The sequence below is a fragment of the Molothrus aeneus genome, chromosome 9 (assembly GCF_037042795.1).
Source record: "Molothrus aeneus isolate 106 chromosome 9, BPBGC_Maene_1.0, whole genome shotgun sequence".
Taxonomy (NCBI): domain Eukaryota; kingdom Metazoa; phylum Chordata; class Aves; order Passeriformes; family Icteridae; genus Molothrus; species Molothrus aeneus.
This window is the reverse complement of record NC_089654.1, coordinates 20,802,855-20,822,717: the sequence shown is the minus strand read 5'-3', so window position 1 is coordinate 20,822,717 and position 19,863 is coordinate 20,802,855. Positions and strand designations below refer to the sequence as shown.

The 19,863-nt window shown below is 38.2% G+C and overlaps 1 protein-coding gene across 10 annotated transcripts in view; it reads right to left on the bottom strand.

Annotated features, from left to right (window-relative positions):
• Positions 1 to 19,863, bottom strand: part of NTNG1 (netrin G1) — a 148,694-nt gene that overhangs the window by 40,914 nt on the left and 87,917 nt on the right. For all 10 annotated transcript variants that reach the window (XM_066555785.1, XM_066555778.1, XM_066555781.1 and 7 more), the window contains exons 4-5: positions 17,151 to 17,323; positions 7,099 to 7,125 (exon numbers count right to left, since the gene is read on the bottom strand). In XM_066555785.1, the coding sequence (XP_066411882.1) occupies positions 7,099 to 7,125; positions 17,151 to 17,323 (200 nt within the window). The remainder of the gene's footprint in view (positions 1 to 7,098; positions 7,126 to 17,150; positions 17,324 to 19,863) is intronic.

Here is a 19,863-nt window from a genome sequence, read left to right as displayed (position 1 = left end):
AAGAATGCTGGATGTCATTCCCACATGTACATTGGAGCAGATGAGTCATCCCTTGAACAGACACTGGGAAGATTCATTTAGCAGCTAGTTATTCTTTCACAGCAACCTGTGAAAATATTTCTAGTCCTTGGTGATTACCACCAAGGGCTTTATTTATAGAGGAGTTGACTAGATAAACCAATCTTTTCCAGAACAGTTCCATGCCTGGAAACTGCATTTTGTAATAAGAGTAATTATTTACCAGAATAATAAATGAATCTTGGGGTAGGTCGTCTATAAGATGTGCTATTTCAATCTACTGTAGAATATTCCACGACAGTTATTCTGGCAAACAAGGCTAAGAAATGTGAAAGAGAGTTTCTAAATGTATGTTTGAGTGTTATTATTAAAAGTGACGCTACTGTACACATCTTTAAGAGTGGAGGTATGTGACTGAGCAAAATATCAGATATGACATTTTAAATTTGCATTGGATATTTTTGCATTTTTAGTTACTATTGTTCCAAAGCCAATTATATGTAGAAAGTAACAACTGAAGAAAATTTAATTTTTATGAAGTAAGGAAAAACTTACTGCATTATATTTATTAGATGTATGATAATTTCCTTTTTCTCCTCCCAATCTTTTTTTATTTATTTCCTCCCTGACATTCTGTATCAGAACTACTTCCAATAGTAAATGCAGAAAATCTGTCTCAAATATTCACTGGAAGTACAGTCTGCACCATGGGCTCTATCATGGTTTTAAATGGGGGAAATAAAGGAAATGAATGGGGAGTTTCAGCCTAATTCCAACCCGACAGCTGCACATGAAAAAAACCTGTCACGATCTTGGCAGAAATTAATGGGCATTTTGTTGGTTTCTCACTCCAACCAAGTACTGAGCTGGCAGTAAAAGGAAAGTGTATTCCCAGAGAGAGGGGCTGTCCCTGCTCAGGGATGAGGGCAGAGGTGATGGAGCACAGAATTCTCTGCTGCTGCCTGTGCACCTGCACTCTGCAGCCAACAGTGCCTGATCCCCTCCTCAAGTGATCCTGCAGGCCCAGCCCACAGACAGTGCAGCTGCTGGAAATTACTACCCATAAATCTCTAAGTCTTAAATAATGCTCACTAGTGGCAGACAGGGAGCACTTGTGTTGGCAACTATCATTATTAATTTAATTTTTAATAACAATAAGGAACCCCAGTGGGATATGCTGATTAAGATGTTTTCTAACTTTCTTTCCATTTAAAAAAAATTAAAAATGTATCAGTATAAACTTAATGATTCAGTAGAACTTTATGTCTCTAGCCACAGAAAGCTGGCCTTGCTGCTACCTATTTTAAACTATGAGTAGGCAGCAGTAAATATCTGTTCTCAATTAGAGATGCCTGCTGAGGACAGTGGACTTATTACAGTTGTTTTAGGTGCTAATATTGAATAAAAAAATTAGGATTTTTAAGAAATAATGCTCACTGAAATCACTGGCAGATTTAGTAGCTGCTGGAGTAATCAAGTGTGTTTACATCAGCTTGTATTCCACCATTTCTTGCAATCATCATGTCATTGTTACAGCATTTCTACCTCCTATGGCCTTTTGGAAGCTATGGTAATCTGCCTCACATAAAATTTGCCTTTTAGCACTTTCATTAAACTGCAAAATCTAAATCACTGAAAGAGAGAAATGCTGATTTTTTATCAACCCTTTATTAAGTTAAAAAAATAGTAGGCCAATATAAGGCAATCTTTCTTGGAGCAATGTAGGAAGTTTCATACCTGTTCCTTTGAAGAAAGGAGAATTCTGCATAAATGTGAAGATGTGGTTGTTTTATGGTAGCTCCTCAGCCATAACAGCTTTTATAACTGTTGGAAGAATTTAAATGTAATTAGTCTTTTATGTGTCCATTTGCAGAGTAAAAAGAAAGTGATCTTTTCAGAGGATTAAAAATAATCCAAGGATCCATCTCTGGAAACCTTCAGATATCAGAAAAAATATACCACTGGTTTGAACAAATTTTTGGCTGATTCTCAAAATAGTGAGGGCTGAGGGAATTCTTCAATTTTAAGTATTTCCATTAAAATGTTTAGAGAAGTGCACAATGAATGCCAGTATTTTTGGAATGAAACATTTAGCTACCTTATCATGAAAAAAATAATTACTTTGTTGATAGTTTGCAGGGCTTGTGTTGTTATTTTTTATTTGGACTGGTTCTGCTTTTTCCTCTAAAAATAAAATTGTCTGATCACCTGGAATTACTGTACAGTAATTCACAACTGATGAACAGTAAATCAAGATTTGTTTTTTAAAATCACAATGCTGATTTGGAAACCTCATTCTTTGCTTTAGTCAGTGAAATAAACAGATAACATGTCTTAAGGAACAGAAAGAAAACTATGAGACGGTAACACAGAAATGCATTTTTTCCTGGCAATTTCTCCCCAGGTTTTATAGATAATTAGATTTCAAAATATCTTTTTGGGTCATCTCTACTCTCTATAAACTTCCCTGAGTAACTGAGCTCAACTTGCATATTGCAAGTGCCATGTGTTTTGCATGGGTACCATGGTACATATTGGAATATTGCCATCTTATTTTCTAGAGTATCCTATCACTGGATTATTTATTAATGGTTAAAAGAAAGATAACTATGAACTGAGTAGTTCTCTATATATTGCAGCACATCAAAAAGCATTGAAAACACTGTGTGATTGATAGACTGATTTAAACTAACTCAAGATGAAGGTAGAAAACTGGAAAGAGGAATGAGAAACAACTCTAAACTGCGAGTGGCTGTGTCTGACACTGCTGAGCACAGCTCTTCTTATCTGTTTAAATTGGTGGATCTGGCAAAACCAAAGCTGAAACAAAGGCTCCCCCAAATCCCACCCAAGGACCTGGCAGTGCTCCCTGGGGCAGCACTGGTGCTTTCTGACCCTGCCCTTGAAATCACTTGATTTATTTAGACCTCTGTCACAGCAATTTTAGCAAAGAGGCAGTTCCTGCTCTGTGCTGGGCTCAGTTCTGCTTCCTCACCTTCAGGGGTCACACCCTAGCTGTAGAGCAGCAGACTGGCTTTGTTGGGACTCCCACCAGGTACAACTATCCGTAACGGAATTATTTGGAATGTAAATTTCTCTCAGATCCAGTATTCAAATGAGCACATCATACCACAAAGGCCGTTTGTACTTTCTTTCAGCTCAGTAATGTTTTAATATAGTGTAAAATCGAATTTTTAAAGCAAAAGATTTCAAGAGCTTCAAAGCATTAAAGGAGGGAAAACAACTACTGGCTTGCTATTATAATCAGTTATCCAGATAAGGTGACTGCCTTCGACTAGAAGCCTGATTAACAATATTATTTATTAGAAGGTCAGATTTGTATGAAATTAAATTGAAATGAGAATATTTTGCTTATATGTCCAAAATAATAGATACAGTCTGAAGACAATATTTGAATGTTTTAGGGAGATAAATATCTTAATGGTCCCTCAACAGTACAGCTTTCTGTAAACCTGACCTCAAATAATGATAGAAAAGTAATGTACAACCTAGTTATGCATGTTTATGACATGTGTTGGGTATAGACTCTAGTCTACAGCTTGGCATGGTAATGGCTTTGCTCACACGACTGAAGATTTAATAAGAGAACTTGGTTACTGCAAAAGGGCAAAATCAGGTCCAAAATACTTTGTGTTGTTATTAAAAAAGAAAAAAAAATCCACTAGTATTTGCTCTCACCACCTTTTAAGATATATATTTACCACATTAGAATTTCATTACAAATGTGAAAAACAAATAAAGCTACACTCATCCAGACACTATTTTAGCTCCAGAAAAATACCTATGAGATTTTTCAAGGTTAAGAAAACAATAAAATAAGAAAGTGCCTATTCAGTCTTTTTTTTTTTGCTACTTCATCTTGCATTCATTATCAATTAAAAAAAGTTATCTTAATTTAAAATTGACTATAAGGAAGAACAAAAACATAGAGAACAAAGCAGAAAATACTGTTTGGTTATCGTGATTGCATCTTGCACTTGGGTGCATGGTCTGTCTCTAAACTCTGACTCATCTGCCAGCAGCAGGCTTTAAGGTGATAATCGCCCACACAGAGCTATTTGCACATCATGTCTATCTTCTCCTTTATCTAATTATACCCTCTATAACAAACTGTTTAGCATAATTAGTGGAGTTATGCTTTGCAAAAAAAAAGAAGCAATAGTTTAAAGACTCAACTTTTTGAAGGCATACATGTACAGATTAGTAATGCTGGTATTTGGTCACAATAATAAACATTTTGATGCACTGGTCTATGTAAAATTGTACAATCATTATTTTAGCAAGTAAAATAATGCAGTTTTCAGAATATTTAAGTACTGTATATAAGTATTGATTAAAATTATGAAATGGTTTTGGGACTCATTAATTGCTAACACTTTCACCAGTATTTTTTCAGACATAGCTGAAAAATGCTGAAAGAGCCAGCATTGCAATCAGGAATGCTGGAAATGATCAGAGAACCTATTATTCAACTGATAGACAACAGCAGGTACAAATGACCTTAATGGGAAAGCTCTGGGTTTTTTTTTTTTTTGTTTGCTTTGTTTTCTTCTAGATGATCAGAAAGGATGTTTACTAATGACCACTGTTTTTTGTGTTCAAATTTTAGTGCTAAGCTGCTTTAATACAAAATCCTTTGAGGTAAAAAAAAAGGAAAATAGAGAATAATACATATATGTGCACACAGGTGAATATATTTTATTCTTTGCTGGCTTTCATTGCAGTCTCAAAAAAGTGTTAAATGAACATTGCTTGAAGTGGCATCTTCTTTGCATGCTGGAAATTTAGTGTTTCTAACCCCCTGCCCCAACCCCATCCTCTTTATAAGCTAGAAAAAGCTGGGAGCACACAAAAGCCAATACGCCCCTGTAGGTGTTTGCTGCCAGTAAAATGAAACCCAAACTGTATCTCCTGAGAGTAACTTCCTGCCCCCAGATGGGGAAAAACTCTGCTGATATGAAAACAAATACTGTGTTAGCATAGACAAAACAAAAATCATGCAGAATCCATTAAAGCAGCCACAACTAATTAATCTTGTTTGGTTTTGTGTGTTAATTGGACTTCTGTTAAATTCTGTTTGAGAACAGGATAAATTTATGGATTCTATCCTTGTTTAACAAAAATTCTGCTATTCCTATGTTATAGGAGAGGTGTTCAGAACATTAAGCAAGTAGACTTATTTCTCCCCTGAGATATTTAAGAAAAATCACATGGAAAAAGCAAGCAGAGTATCAGTATTTACTTGTGCTCATGAAGAGATGCTCATACTTCACCCATTTCAGGTAGGCAAAGAAACATGTTGAATTCTACCACATATTATCCCAAGACATTAACAGCAGACTAAAGATAAAACACAGATTTGCATAAACTCTTCTATTTCCTATAGAATGTTAAACAGAATTTTCTCAGTCTGTAATAAATAAACTGTACTAATCATCCCAGTGTAAAATACAAAGAGGTCAACAATGCATCCTTTCAGCTCACCATAGTTCAAAAGGTATTTGAGTTTCCCTATTAAGTTTTCAAAGGCCAACATCTGCTGATGCTCAGAAATGGTAGATGTGGTGACGAAGGCTGCATGGAGGATGAAGTGAAAACACAACCATATAGACCATGCAACACAGTAGTACTAAGAAACTATAGCACAATCAAACTCCAAAGAACTATTTCCCATTCATCCCATTTCTGTTATTAATGGCAGGAATATTTCTGAGAATGGTGACATAAACTTATTCTCTTTCATTTAGTTAATTTTTTTTGTAAAGTATATATGTATAAACACAAAGTTTTGAAAATAGCACATCACTATGAATCTGCAGGCGTGCAAATACCAGAGCAGACACTAGAGCAGGCAAATGACATTATTAAGATTGAAGGCTTTCATTTGCACATTATTGTCATTGATGCTGTTTTTCTATTTAAAGCAGAAAACAGATGCTGTGGCATTCAGCTGCTAATGGTGCTTGCACTTGCAAGGGAGATAGTTTTGATGGCATTTAACTTGCCTGTCTAGAGCTTAACAAATCAGTGCTATTCATCAGCTTAAGTAAACTGAATTGATTAAAAATTGATAGTCCTGGCCCTGCATCATAAGAAGTGAGACAGTTTTACCCAAATTGTTAAAAACTTTTCACTTGGGTATCAGGTATGGCAAATTGCATTTAACAACTGTGGTACTTTATAACTGTGATTGTCCTGTATTATGCAAGTTGTGCCCAAACTATCTGCAAAGCTAAGGCTGTGGGGAATATTCTTTTCTCGAGCCACAGCAGGATCCCATTTCTCCCTCCCTACTTTATTGGCAATTAACTAACGTGCCATGACTGTGTGCACTCTTCAGCTGTGGAGCTCAGCCAAGGCTCACAGCTCAGCTGCTGTGCACTTGGTCTCTCCACGTGTTTTGTTTAAGTAATCATCTGTTTCATTGATAAGTAGTTCTTTATGTAATGGTGTCATGGTTTTGTTATAGTTTGAGTTGCATTTTGGTACTTTGATTACATACAGGAAAGCATTTTTCTGTGAAGGAACACAATTCTATTTATTTTGTGGAGTAAAGCCGAGTTCAAAGCCTGCTAGAGTTAATGCAGATCCCAGCAGATACGCTGCATTTGCTAATCTACTTCATAGAAATGAAAGCTATTCCATTTATAAACTTTTCCATTTGCTCTTTGAATTTACACACACATATACATACATGAAAATTATTGGTCCTATACTTCTGTTATTAGCAAACACTTTTCTTCAAAATGCTCAACAAATATTTTCTCTGCAACAGTGTCTTAATTCTTTGTGTCACACTAGTTTTACAGGACTCGGTGCTCATCTGCTGACAAGAATCGATCAGAAAATCTGGGGCTGAATGCAGATGTAAGGAGTGACATTGTCTCTGACCACGTAACAACAGTTACATGTTAATGCCAGAGAGGAAGGCCAATAAACAGCCCCTGCACCACAGGGCATGCTGTCAGAGAAACATTATCTACACCAGAAAGGGATGTTGGGAAATCAGATCCATGAAGCTGAATGACAATGCAGAACAATACTGGTTTTATTACTTACTACCAATACTGGAAATACTGGGTATACCTGCAGAGAAAGAAAACACAAAGAAGTGTAGTTAGCTGTTTGCTATAGCTGGGTGAGCTATTACACCTAAGATTCTGAAAACATCTTTAGAATACTTTATCAATACATAGTTAAACTCAAGCATCTGCCATTACGTGCCCAGTCCTTTATAAATGCAGTCTTTTAGATTTTGCAGTATGGGGCTGCAGGGACCACTAAAATGCATTGACAGATGGGATCTATACCAGCTCTCTGAACTTCATGAATTTGTTCAGAACAGTTTTGTATTTCAACTAACCAGCCATTAGGTTTAATGCTCTAGATAAAAATATCAGTCATGCATGTATTATGCAGATCCAGGAGAGTAATTTAACCAAGGGATAGATGCATTGCTAACTGCTTTGGCCAGCTGCTTAAATCAGTTGGTACCTTCTGTTGCATTAATTGCATAGAACTATTTTTCCCTCTTTTACCTGACAGTTATCTAAATTAAGCTATGTAAAAGAAATGTAATTGGGTGAAACAATCTAATGCAGTAGGTTGGCCTTATTGATTAAGCCTCTCATTGATTTATTTTTTTTCCTGTGTTCATTTCAATTCTTTAACCAAATTAATGCAAAGAAACCATTCCAGAGACAGGTGAAATTTACCATAAGAGGTGGGGCTGTTAAGGAGTAAAACTCCTTCACTGGATAAGCAGTGTGAGATCTCATGCTGTATAATGCAATCTCAAGAACTAGCTTCTTGTCAGGTCTGCCCTGAAAGCTAGGCTTTGTGTGTAGCACAAAACTATGGATATGAAATCTTTCCTGAAATGCCATTTTCTTAAGAGTAAATGCCATTGTTAATGGGACTGTGGCTCATCACTTGGGTTAGTCAGAAACTGCAGATCAGTATTGAAATCCTGGGTATTTGCATCCTCTTCCTTAAATACAGTTTGCCTTTTTAAAGTTTTATTGATTTTGTGGCATGCATTTTCTAGCAGAAATCTGTCTGTTTCTCCATTAAACATCTGCTACACTTCTTTCAACATCTATCCTAAAGTTCTGCCTTACTCAGAGACGGCATGGACCTCACTCTGCAATTAAGTGAAGGAATGTCTTGAGAATAAATGATGTTCAATGTAAGCAAGGTTGCAGAGTCAAGCTGGGAAAAATCCTCACTTGTGGCATGGCTAAGACAATGCTGAAAGTAAGAGAATTTGCAGAATGGGGACCAAAGCCAGACTTCTTATGTTTCCCCACATCAATCCTGGGACACAGAATTGCAGCTCCTGGGTTTCATAGCCTATGGAAGCTGTGGTCTGGCAGAGCACCATGGACAGCACTTGCTGCTCACCCAGCCCCACACTCAGATGCTGTTTGCAAACTTAATTATTTCTACTTCTGCTGAGATTAACGTGTATTTTCCAAAATTTTAGCACCATGAGGTATTGAAAGCTAAATGCAAATATCAACATAATAAAACAATGTGGTCACAGTTCTAATAGTAACAAAAAGTGCTTTTTTTTTGGTTAAGATAATTAAATGAACATCTATCCCCTTATTTTACATGTCAAAAAGACAATCAATTTTCAAATATTTTTCCTTGAAGTTTCAATAGCAGCTTGTTTAAAGTTTTGCAAGTCATTGTAGCTGGTTTAAATTAGCAGGATTAGCTTTCCTTTATACACTTATGGAACCTACACAAATATTAGATAAAAGACAAAAACTGTGTTCTTGCACTCACACTTGCGCTGTGAAATGGTATTTGTATTTCCTCTGGGTATACTCCCCCGCCTCAAACCTCTCTGTCTCCTACACACACATACAAATATCCTTTCCTTTCTCTCCTGAACAGATTGTAGCAAAGGAAGAGGTTTTCCTCCAAGTCTGCTTGCCTCATATTATCGTACTTCAAAATTTTCAATGAACTCATAGTGATAAATGCTTCCTGGGCAGAGAATAATGAACACAAGATGCCTGCTAGCCTGAGGGCTCTGTATTAACCTTGCAAAGATATCTTCAGGTTCTGTTTCAAAAGCTGTTTTGCTATTTCTGTACAGAGTTTCGTAGCTGGTGTGGTGTTCTGTAACCAGACTGGTTTTTGTACTACCAGGTATCCCTGTGTGAGGTGACTGGCCTTTACAGTGCACTACTTTATGCCCTTCTTACTAAAGAGAGTGAGAATGACACTTCTGAGTTTGTCTGGAAAGGAGCTGGTTATGTAGGGCCACGAAGCAGGATCTATTAACACTCTGTGAAAACTGCACATATGATGGGGAAATTATTCTTAGAAGGAGTGTTTGTGTGAGATCTGGAGTTACATATTGAGGCTAGCTCTTGAATTCAGCTGAGCTGGATTTGCTGCAAGTCCTTAGGTAATCAGGCACAGGAGGTGTGATTGTGCTCTCCCTCTCTGTCCCAGTGGAGGCAGGCAAGGGCCTTAGCGCAGGGTTCTGCCTGTGCCACCACTGCTGGGGACTGTGGGGTCTTCCCCCCACTGTTGGGGACACCCACAGGCTATGGGGTCATCCCCCCACTGTTGGGGACACCCACAGGCTGCGGGGTCATCCCCCCACTGCTGGGGACAACAACAGGCGGTAGGGTTATCCCACCACTGCTGGGGACACCCACAGGCTGTGGGGTCATCCCACCACTGCTGGGGACACCCACAGGCTGCAGGGTCATCCCACCACTGCTGGGGACAACAACAGGGGCTGTGGGATCATCCCACCACTGCTGGGGACAACAACAGGCTGTGGGGTCATCCCCCCACTGCTGGGGACACCCACAGGCTGCAGGGTCATCCACCACTGCTGGGGACACCCACAGGCTATGGGGTCATCCCACCACTGCTGGGGACACCCACAAGCTGCAGGGTCATCCCACCACTGCTGGGGACAACAGGCTGCAGGGTCATCCCACCACTGCTGGCCCTTGGCTTGAACCTGGTCTGTTACATGGTGTGGATTGTTTCCAGTCAGCCTTGTACTGAAATCTGTGAGTACTCTGCAGCAGTGAAGTGATGGGGACAGGTTAGAGAGATGAAGGATCAGGCCTCCTTTGATAGACAATTCTATTGAACAAGGTACAAAAAGGGGTTCAATTAACATCTATTCAGTTGTTAAACCAAAGCAATGTTCAGCCTAAATTATCTTCCAGTTGAAATCACTGGGATGGTTATTAATGGTAATAGATTTATAGTGAAGGGACATCAAGTAAAGCATGCGAATAAGTTCAGAGGTTGGTACTGCCCCTGAAATTGCAAATATTGCAGGAAAAAGTCACTAATACTATTTATTATTTTTGACTTGACTTGAGGGCGGTGGTTTGGTATATTACATGTTCACTGTAAGTGCATCTAAATATATATGCATTACTTGAGAGGAAAAAAATCTGTTGTTTTCCTTTCGTATGATCTTCTGCATCTGCCCTGTAATTTTCTCATTTCCCCTACTTCCAGAAATGGGTTGTTTTAGCTCTTAGCTACCATGGAGCTGGCTATTGAGATGAAGAAAAAAGCAAATCAGATGCTAGCGAAGAAAGCAAGTTTTTGATTCTCTCTCTAGTTTGTGTCAGTGTGAAATCCTTAACACAAAGAAATAGATCAAGCTTTCGGTGAGAAGGACCACACTGCTGCTTCCAGTGTCAGGGCAGGTCATACCCTGCAGACTCTCTTAGCACCTCCATTGTCAATGCCTGCATGTGCTTCTGGCAGGACTCTTAAACAGGAACAAAATACAGAGCTTTTCATAGCAGAGTCAGAGCAGGGATGTTAATGCCTCATCCAATCTTTTGCTAGAATATCTGCCCTGCAGCATGACAGCACTCCCTGCAGTGAATCTTTCTTTCCTTTGCAGCTCTTCCATTGAGGAATGATTGCAATATCAGATGCTCAGCATCAATTTCAGAACTTCTGAATTCTCTAGCAATTTAAAGCCCTGAGAAGCTCGATGATACTGGTGTCTTGTAATCCCTCAAAGGGAGTTATCATTATGATCATAGGAGTAAACTTTTCATGGATTGTTAAACCTGTAGTCAGACAAAGGATTACACACAGTGAAAGAAAATTCTTTGGAAATTTCATCTGTTTCATTGCAAGAGCCCCAGAACTTCTGCTACTGTTAATTTTTCCATTGTTCCTCTGTATAGATTGAATTCATAGCAAAGGAACTGCTTTGATGAAGTTTGTTATCCCTCATCTCTGCTTTCCCAAGCAATATCACCAGAAATAAATGGGACAGAGGAAATAGCTATTGTTTTATTGGGTAACATCTTTTAAAATTTGGACTTCTTCATGTTATGTTTTAATGAGTCCAAACCAGTATTGAAAACTCTGCCTAGGAAACACCCAGTGAGATCAAAAGATTTTCTTTTTCAAGTAATCGTAATTTATTGATAGAATATTAGAAACTTTGAAAAGTCTGAAACTCAGACTATTTTTAGCACTTTGAATATCTTAAAACAGACACTTTGCCTTTCCATGCTGCTGCTGCTAAAGGACCAGAAGTCTCTTTCATTTCACCTTTTCACTGTATATGGCAAAAACAGAGTTGTTTGAAACCAGTGACATACAGAAACAATTCATTTCCCAGCAACAGATGTCACCACAGCCAGCACAAACAACCAGCTCAGCAGGGTCATGCAAGAGGGTAGAGTGCTGAAGGATAATTTTTCAAGCCCTATTTTAAAAAAAATACAGCATGTTATTTATAATGTATTGTTTTTAGGTAGGTACCTGCAATGTTTTGCTGGCTATTGCACTGGATACCCAGTTGAAGGAAAATGAGTTTATCAGTTGCAGATTTTGCAGTTTTTCCTGACACTCCTGTTTACCTGAATGCTCTTGATACACTGCAGTTTTGTCCTCACACTAAGTTTCCCAGCCTTCTGTGTGACATGTTCCTGTGGCCTTATACCTTCTGTAAGCTTCATGGACTAATATTAGTATGTAATATAAATATAAAATAGGAGCAATATGAAGCTTTGCTGTTTTGTAACTTATTGATTGATATCTTCCTTTTTCTCTTTGAAACACATTGTCAAAAGCATCAAGGAGCAAAATTTTATAACTTCAATATAAGTGTCCCATTCCTTCAAATCAAGTCATAAAGAAGACACTGGAAAACTTCCAGGTACTTGGGAGAATGGGCCCTCAGAAAATGGGACACTGTCTAGTTTATGAGTCTGCTTTGACTGGAAAGCAGGATGTGTGATTCTTTCAGTTAGAGGGATCCTTGTTACCTGGATTCCTGACTAAAAAGTCCTACTTCTTCGACAACTTCATTTATGCTGGTCCTTCAGGATGGCTTTGTGCCAGCAAGTATTTATGAGGAAAACTGAACATCAGTGAGGGTAATACCAGTGCACTTCTGGAGGTGCCGTAAGTTTTGCCAGAAACTGTTTCTGTGGCAGCTGTGCTGCACGGATGCCTTGTAAGTCTTTTGCCTTTCAGGGAGGTTTAAGGCTGTGCTCCTGAGACAGAGGCTGTACCATGGGAGGGGGACCCACTGCAGGAGAGATTTGGTAAACTGAGAAGATTGTCTGCCTGACTCTTGAGTGAAAAGAACCACCAATGTTTCCCATGTCCTGGTCAATCCTTCGTTTCATGTTGAACAATGAATTATGAAAGTTGTGTAACGGCTGGGAGGGAGTTCTGCTGAGTGTGGGGCACTTTTGATAAAGGTTATTGGTGGTGAAGGGACTGACACAAAGTGAGCAGACTTTGATGAAGGGCAGCTCAGTGGAGTCTGAGACAGCTCTGTCTGATGGAGCAAAGAACCTAAGTGCCAAAGATGATCTAAACAATGAGAGGAAGAAAAGGGCTAGTGCTGTCAGACACACAACTGCTGAGGAGAAAAGCTATCCTGTAATACCAAGTAGAGAGAAATTCAATAAGTTCACTTTGTGTGTCAAAACATATTGCAGAAAAAACTATCTATAGAATGTGGCAGCACAAGGGAATGAATGTAATCACAAAATAGTCAATAAGATCGAGTTGAAATATAAAATAAATGCTGTGTGGAGACAAATGGAGAAATATTGTTAGTGCCAGTAAACAACAGAGTACTTGCTGTCTTTCACAGGTAAAGCATGGAAATATGTTTTGCATTCTCCTGAAGAACTCAGGGTGACTTAAAATGGTGAAGAGATAAATGGATAAAGAAAATAGCTTTGAGTCAAGGTTTCCGCTATGACTACAGAATAATCTGCAATGGTCTTCTGTTTCAGGAGTGTAGCTTGAAAAGGTATGATAAAGTCTTATTGGCTACAAAAAATGGCAGAAACTGAGCAATGGAAATAAAAGAAGTTCCAGCTGGGAAAGATTTGGAAATAGTCATTAAGCTTCTTGTTGAATCTGAACAAATTTCACAAATTCAGAGAATCTCATGAAAGAGTGTATTTTTATTTTGTGGAAAGAAGAAAAAAAAAATCAGAGTATTTCATTTATACAGCTATTTTTAACTGTATCTTATTTAAGCATATTCATGTAAACTTCAAATATATTTAAATTTTTAAATAATTTGGTATTAGATGAAAAAGATGGTCTTTGAAAATTAGAGGAAGGAGAAGTATCAAAGGAACACTGGATTATACAAAGTGCCCCAGAGAACTGAAGTAATATATGAAGGGAAGTTATTTCTAGCAACACGTTCCAGGAACTATTTCAGAATCCACACCTGACTAGGGAGAGTACACCACCAGGGCTGCACTGCTGACCACACGATGGAGATGGTGACATAAAGGCAACAAGTTAAGTGAAATTACACTGGCTGTGCAGAGAGTTTACACAGTAATGTAAAACTTCATATGCTCCAACACATACAGCCTTAAATCAGGAAGTGGCAAAAGAAACGAAGATTTACATACCATAAATGATTGCTGCTTGTACCAAAGAATTAGACAACCCACGAGAAGAGAAGCTGATTTAGTTCTGAAGCAGTGCATAGGACACAATTCAAGAAGTAGTTATCAGAGAACCACTTCTGGACTGAAACTCAACATGCTTGTTGAGAAGGAAAAGGATAAAAAAAATCCACTGCAGTAATATTTAACTTTGAGAGAGCGAGGAAACGAAAATGAAGAAGTTAGATAAAAGAAAAGTGAAAAGAACATCTAAAAAGATATGCATGCAAACAGCATGGAAGCAGCTGGAGACAAGTGTATGAGAGGCTCAGAATAATCATATATAACTCATTTCTTTTTTTGTAACTTATAAGAATTAGCTCTCTTATAAGCAAAAAAAAAAAAAATCCAAACCCCAATGCCAAATTGAAAACAACAGAATGTAGATGATTTTGGAAAGATACCATTCAAGACGTGTAAGTCTTCTCAATGGAGAAAGATATGGGAAGAAAAGCATAAAATCTGCCAATTTAAATATAAACCACAGTATTCTGAGAATCAACTTCCTATGAACACAGAAGTTAGAAATTGTTTTTTGTTAAAATCATCATACTAGAAGCAGGAGGCCCAGAGAGATAACTGGGAAGATAGGCAATTGAGGTATTATTAATGGTATGAAAAATTAATAATTAATTTAATTTTGAATACTAAGTTAATTGTTTTCACTGATGTTCACAACAAAGAAAGCGATTCTCACCGGCTGAGGAATTTTCTCTAAGTCTGTTAGCATCGGAAGTAAATGGTATTGAACAAGAATTGCTATGAGGAAATGTTGCCCCAAGAAGTATTTTACAGGAACTCAAATATGATGTTTCTGAACTAACTATTGTAACATATAACCTGTAATTTAAGTCAGCCTTGAGGCCAGAAGAAATGTTTTAACTGCGGTACAGTCTTAAAAAAGGACTCAAGGACTGATCTAGAGAATAACAAAACATAAAAGAGGCACATTTTTATGTTATTGTAAAGAGCCATGTTGTTGTCATTCTAGAATATCATGTGGAGTTTCAGCCTCACCAAATAAAAAAATGACATCACAGAACTAGAAGAGAAAGCACAGATGACCAGAGATGTGGCATGGTTTTATGATAAGATCAGAGAGATCAGGATTTGTCATTTAAAAAAGAGTGGAGGAGTGGATAAGGTCAAGTCTATGTAATGATAAATGGTGTAAGAGATGTAAACAGAAATGCATTATTCTTTGTTCCTTCCTTATCTAAGGAGGTACTGGCTCAACCGTTGAAAAATATTTAAGGCAAGCAAAATAAAATACCTCTCACTCATTGTCTCACTAAAATTTGAAATGTATTGCCATAAGGTATCACTGAGGTCAAGCTCATGTCAGTTGGGTGTCTCTCTCTGTTCAGCAGCCAGCAACCCCAGCAGTCCAGCTCAGAAAGCCAGTTTATTTCATGGTAACTGAGATGAAGAAGAAATCCTTCATTGCTTCTTCCCGTTTGCCGGAAATTCCTGCTGCCGATGACTGCTGAAGTCAGGATTTGAGGGTAAGTGGAGTATTTGTCAGCTCAAACAAGGTTATGATTTCATCATCACCATCAACCCCAGGAAGGGCTACCTATTATTTACAAAACATTTTGATTTTTGCATAAACTGTGTATTTGCTGAAATTCACTGACGTTTTAACATAAAGTTGATTTAACAAGCTTCAGACACACTTTCAGTAGGTGCTAATACCACTGTTCACTGTTCTGTCTGGTGCGTGCTCAGCTGACTGGGAATGAGGTAAAACTCACAGCAAGCTGAATTTAGCTAAAATCAACCTGGTAAATCTCACCATGTTTCCCAAACATAGCTTTAAAGTATTAATTCTGTGAGCCAGACTCAGTTTTTATAACAGGCGAAAAAAGTGAATACTCTTACAAAATGTTTTTCCCTGCTTTTTGGAAGTTCATTTTTTTCTGCTCAGTAAGAATTTTATCATAATTTCATGCCCCCACACTTCATGGTTTGTTACTTAGTCTATTACTCTCACATTTTACTTGATAAGGTCCTGCTTCCTATGATCTTCATTTCTGAGTTTTGATTCTTCACAGCTGCTGCTTTGAAGTCTTAGATAACATTCTGAGCATTGCACATTGCTCCTGGTTTTAAACTTTTCCTTCCACTGCATACATAGCTCTGTTTCTCTCAAATCACTTTTTCAATAAATTGTTATAGCTAATATTTTAAAATGAATGTTTTGCTTTTAATCAGGGCAAAACTGTGGACTTTTTTAAAAGGAAGCTAGTAACTTCTGTCAAAAGGTATCCTGATTTTCAGTCCTTTCTTCAAAGGAATTTAAGTCTGTTACTCAATTCAGGGGGATTCTGAATCACTGCATATTTCATATATGCATGAAAGGGAGAACTGAGGGTCATACTTGTCTTTGTGCCCTCTCTTTCAGTACCATGTTTTATTTTGGCCCAATCTTGTCCAGAACCAGGAAATAGAGCTGTCAGTAACTTCTTGCTTTGGATAATATGGAAGTGTGCTGGAACAGTACAGCTGTGTGTTGTGGAGTGGCTGTTAGCTGGAAACAAGCAGATGTAAAGCCTCAGGTTGTGCCCTCGCTTTCTCTCTTCAATACTTGATCTACAAGAGTGCATCTGAATCTGGACTGCAGGTCAACATCAGGGAAATGTTTCCCAACCTTTAGATCTTTAGTTAGTAATATGAAAAATCTGGTTTGAGGTGTTTTTTTCCTCCCCTTTTTTAAATGGAGAAAAAATGAGCAAGGATCTCACATGCTGAGCTGAGAGTGTCACTAATCTCAAGACAACAAGGATGTATGAATAGAGAGCTGAGGGCACCATGGCTGGAGCAGTACTGCAGTTATTCCCACTGTTTTCTCTCATCTGTGTGTGTGTTTTTTTATGTAGAGAGTCCTAATTTTTTCATTCCTTAGCTCTTTCTGTGCAGTGTCCAGGGATGTATACTATGGGTATAAACATGTGGTTCTCCTGGAAGTTATCTATAACCATGTAAGAGCACAGATGATGTATACTTACAATTAGCACTTACAAATTGACACCTTGTCCAATTATACACACAGAGTCAGAAAGAAATGACAAACCTTTGCAAACATTAATCTTCCTTCAGAGTCATGATATGGGGCAGAATTGTAATAATGAAATATCCTTATTATACAAAACTACTTACAGATATTAGCAGTGCCCTTAGGTATAGGCAGATAAGAACCAGGGCTCCAGGGTCGGCCCTGATAATTCTTCTTGCATTTTCCACAGTCTGGGCCCGTTGTGTTATGCTCACATTCACAAAGTAGTCTTTTGTTTTCTTCTTTACAGCCAGTAGCATGAAGGTTGCACTTACACCTAATTTTAAAAGGCAAAAATAAAACAAAGTGGGATATTATTTAGAGGTGAGGTGAGTTTAAGCTCAAGTTTTAGAAAAGCACGTCCTATGGCAACAGCTTGATTTCTGTGCTGTCCCTCTGGTATTGTTCTACCATGAAAGCATGACATCACAAAGCATCCCTGCAAAGAGCAAGCTGCAGATCTTCAGCTCACACAGGTCTAAAGGCAGAAATGTCACTAAGATTCCAAGATGCTGAATCTTGCTTTCACTAATGCAGCACCACTGAGAACAAATAAATGATTAATTTTTTTTTTACAGATAAGTCTTGCAAAAATTCAAGAGTTACTATTTCCAGGAACAAAACAAGTCCTCTGCTTATGTCCTTACAGAATCTGGTCCAAATTACACCCTGGAAGCCTGAGAAAACAAGACTTCATTTAAATATTCTCTGCAATACCACACTTCAGTAGAAGAAAAGCTCACTATAATTGTGTCTTGCCATTCTTGTTCAGCAAGTACTGTCTTGTTCAGAAAGGAAATTTCTTTTCCTGCTTTAATTTAATTTAGCTGTAGTAGCTGAAGGTCAGATGAATTATTTTGGTAGGCACATTTAGTTTTACTTGGGAAAGAAACCTAATCAAGCCTTGTGACAAAATCATTAGATAAACCAGATTCTGCATCTGGTCTTAAAACAATTTTATTTTCCTTAAATTCCCCTCTTTTCCTGAAACTAGGACACTTACAGAATGGGAAATTAGTTTCATAAACAGTAAGGTATTTTCACCTCTTTCCATCCCTTTCCAATGGATGTCAAAACCAGCTAAAATCTATTTCTGTTTGGGGCTGGAGAGAAAAATCAGTATTTAATGACCTTTCCTGTTTGTTTTCCTAATGACCATACATCTAGTAATTTACAGGGTTCTCATGTGGGCATTTGTCACCTGTTCCATACAGTGACCAATAATCAGAGCAGAACAACATGTGGAATGGCCAAGTGCAAATTAACAGGTGTCAAGCTGACTTCCATTTGGAAGGAATATGACCTGAAGCAATTGGCCACATACATATATATCCCCAGGGTAAAACAAGCTTGCAGTTGTCATAAGTAGCTGTTGGAGAAAATCCACAAGAATATGTAATACAGTAGATGGTGGAGCATTCTCCTGTGTGCTAGAAATGAATGAAACTGCTGTTATTTGAGCAATGCTCATTCTAAAGACAAACAGGTTCAACACTTTTAAAATTGAAATGACCAAAATGTATTCATTTTGGACAAGAGAAAGAGAGTAATTTTTACACAGTTTACAAAATATGTGTGCTTGAAGACTAAATCAATTGTGACTTTTCAGTGAGTTGCCATAGCAGAAGGAAAGATGCTTGTCTGGGCATCAGTGAATGACATCCATCTATTCACTAGACACTGAACCTTTTGGTAAAGGGTACTGCTATTAAAAAAAGCCATGGGTTTTACTGTCCACAGGAATATGAAAATGGAACACCCCAAACAGGAGAGATATACAGTAAGAACAAGACCAAAAAATAGAACAGAAAAGCAGGAGAGACTGTCAAGTAACTAGAACAAATTAGAGGAAAGGACTTGATTTCTTTTAGGAGCAGATTTCTGTTCTATTGTAGGGACTCAGTGTCAGAGGCAGCAAACTGATCTAGGCAAGAGGAAAAAAGTGGTTGATTCTGAGGAAAAGCTGTAGTACCTAGTGCTCTAAAAGGGTGTTGCAGATTTGTACAGGAACTGAGGTGGGGGAAGATAAAGGTATGTCCATCTGCTAATTGGAGTAAATATTCACAGCTCTTTCAACAAGTGCCCGAAAATAAAGAACAGTTGTGTCACAAAATCTTGTGCAAAATCTCTTTGCACTTCTTAGATGCTATGCTTTGTCAGATGTTCCTGAAGAGAGAATGACCCTTCCTTAGTTTTGCTTGCATGGGTAAAAGTCTTGGATGGACTCTGGCCTTCTCCATCCTCCTCTGCTTCTATCCAGTCCTGTGCCCTCCCTCTTCACATATATATGCAAAAAATATGCATGTACTTATATGTATGGATATATACATGCATACAGAAATAACTCCCATAGAGCCTCACCGTTTCCTTTTACTGCCCTAATCCCTCTGTGTCCCACCTCTTTACTGGCTGCCTCCTCTTTTCCCTGATTTCCCAGGCAAGAGAGCATGGGCAGCACAGCTCTGCTGCCTGTCCTGGTGCCTGTTTTTTAAACTCCTTAGAGCAAGATGCTGCAGAAGAAGTGATTCTCAGCCCAAGGTGCAGCCCCCACACCCACACCAGGCAGCTGTTCTGGGCATCCTGTGTGACTGCAGCCACCAGCCAGAGACAGTGAGACATCCTGCAGGGCTGTGTTTGTACCAGGTACAGGCAGCTTTGCACAAAACCAGCAAAATGCATTTATTCGAGAAGTAGCTGGCAACCTCCTGTCAAAATTTTAAAACCCTATTAACTGAGATTTAAAACCTACAGCCCCCATATAGGCATTCAGACTAAACACACACAAAATAAAGTAGGGACATTTTAGCCACTTAGCTT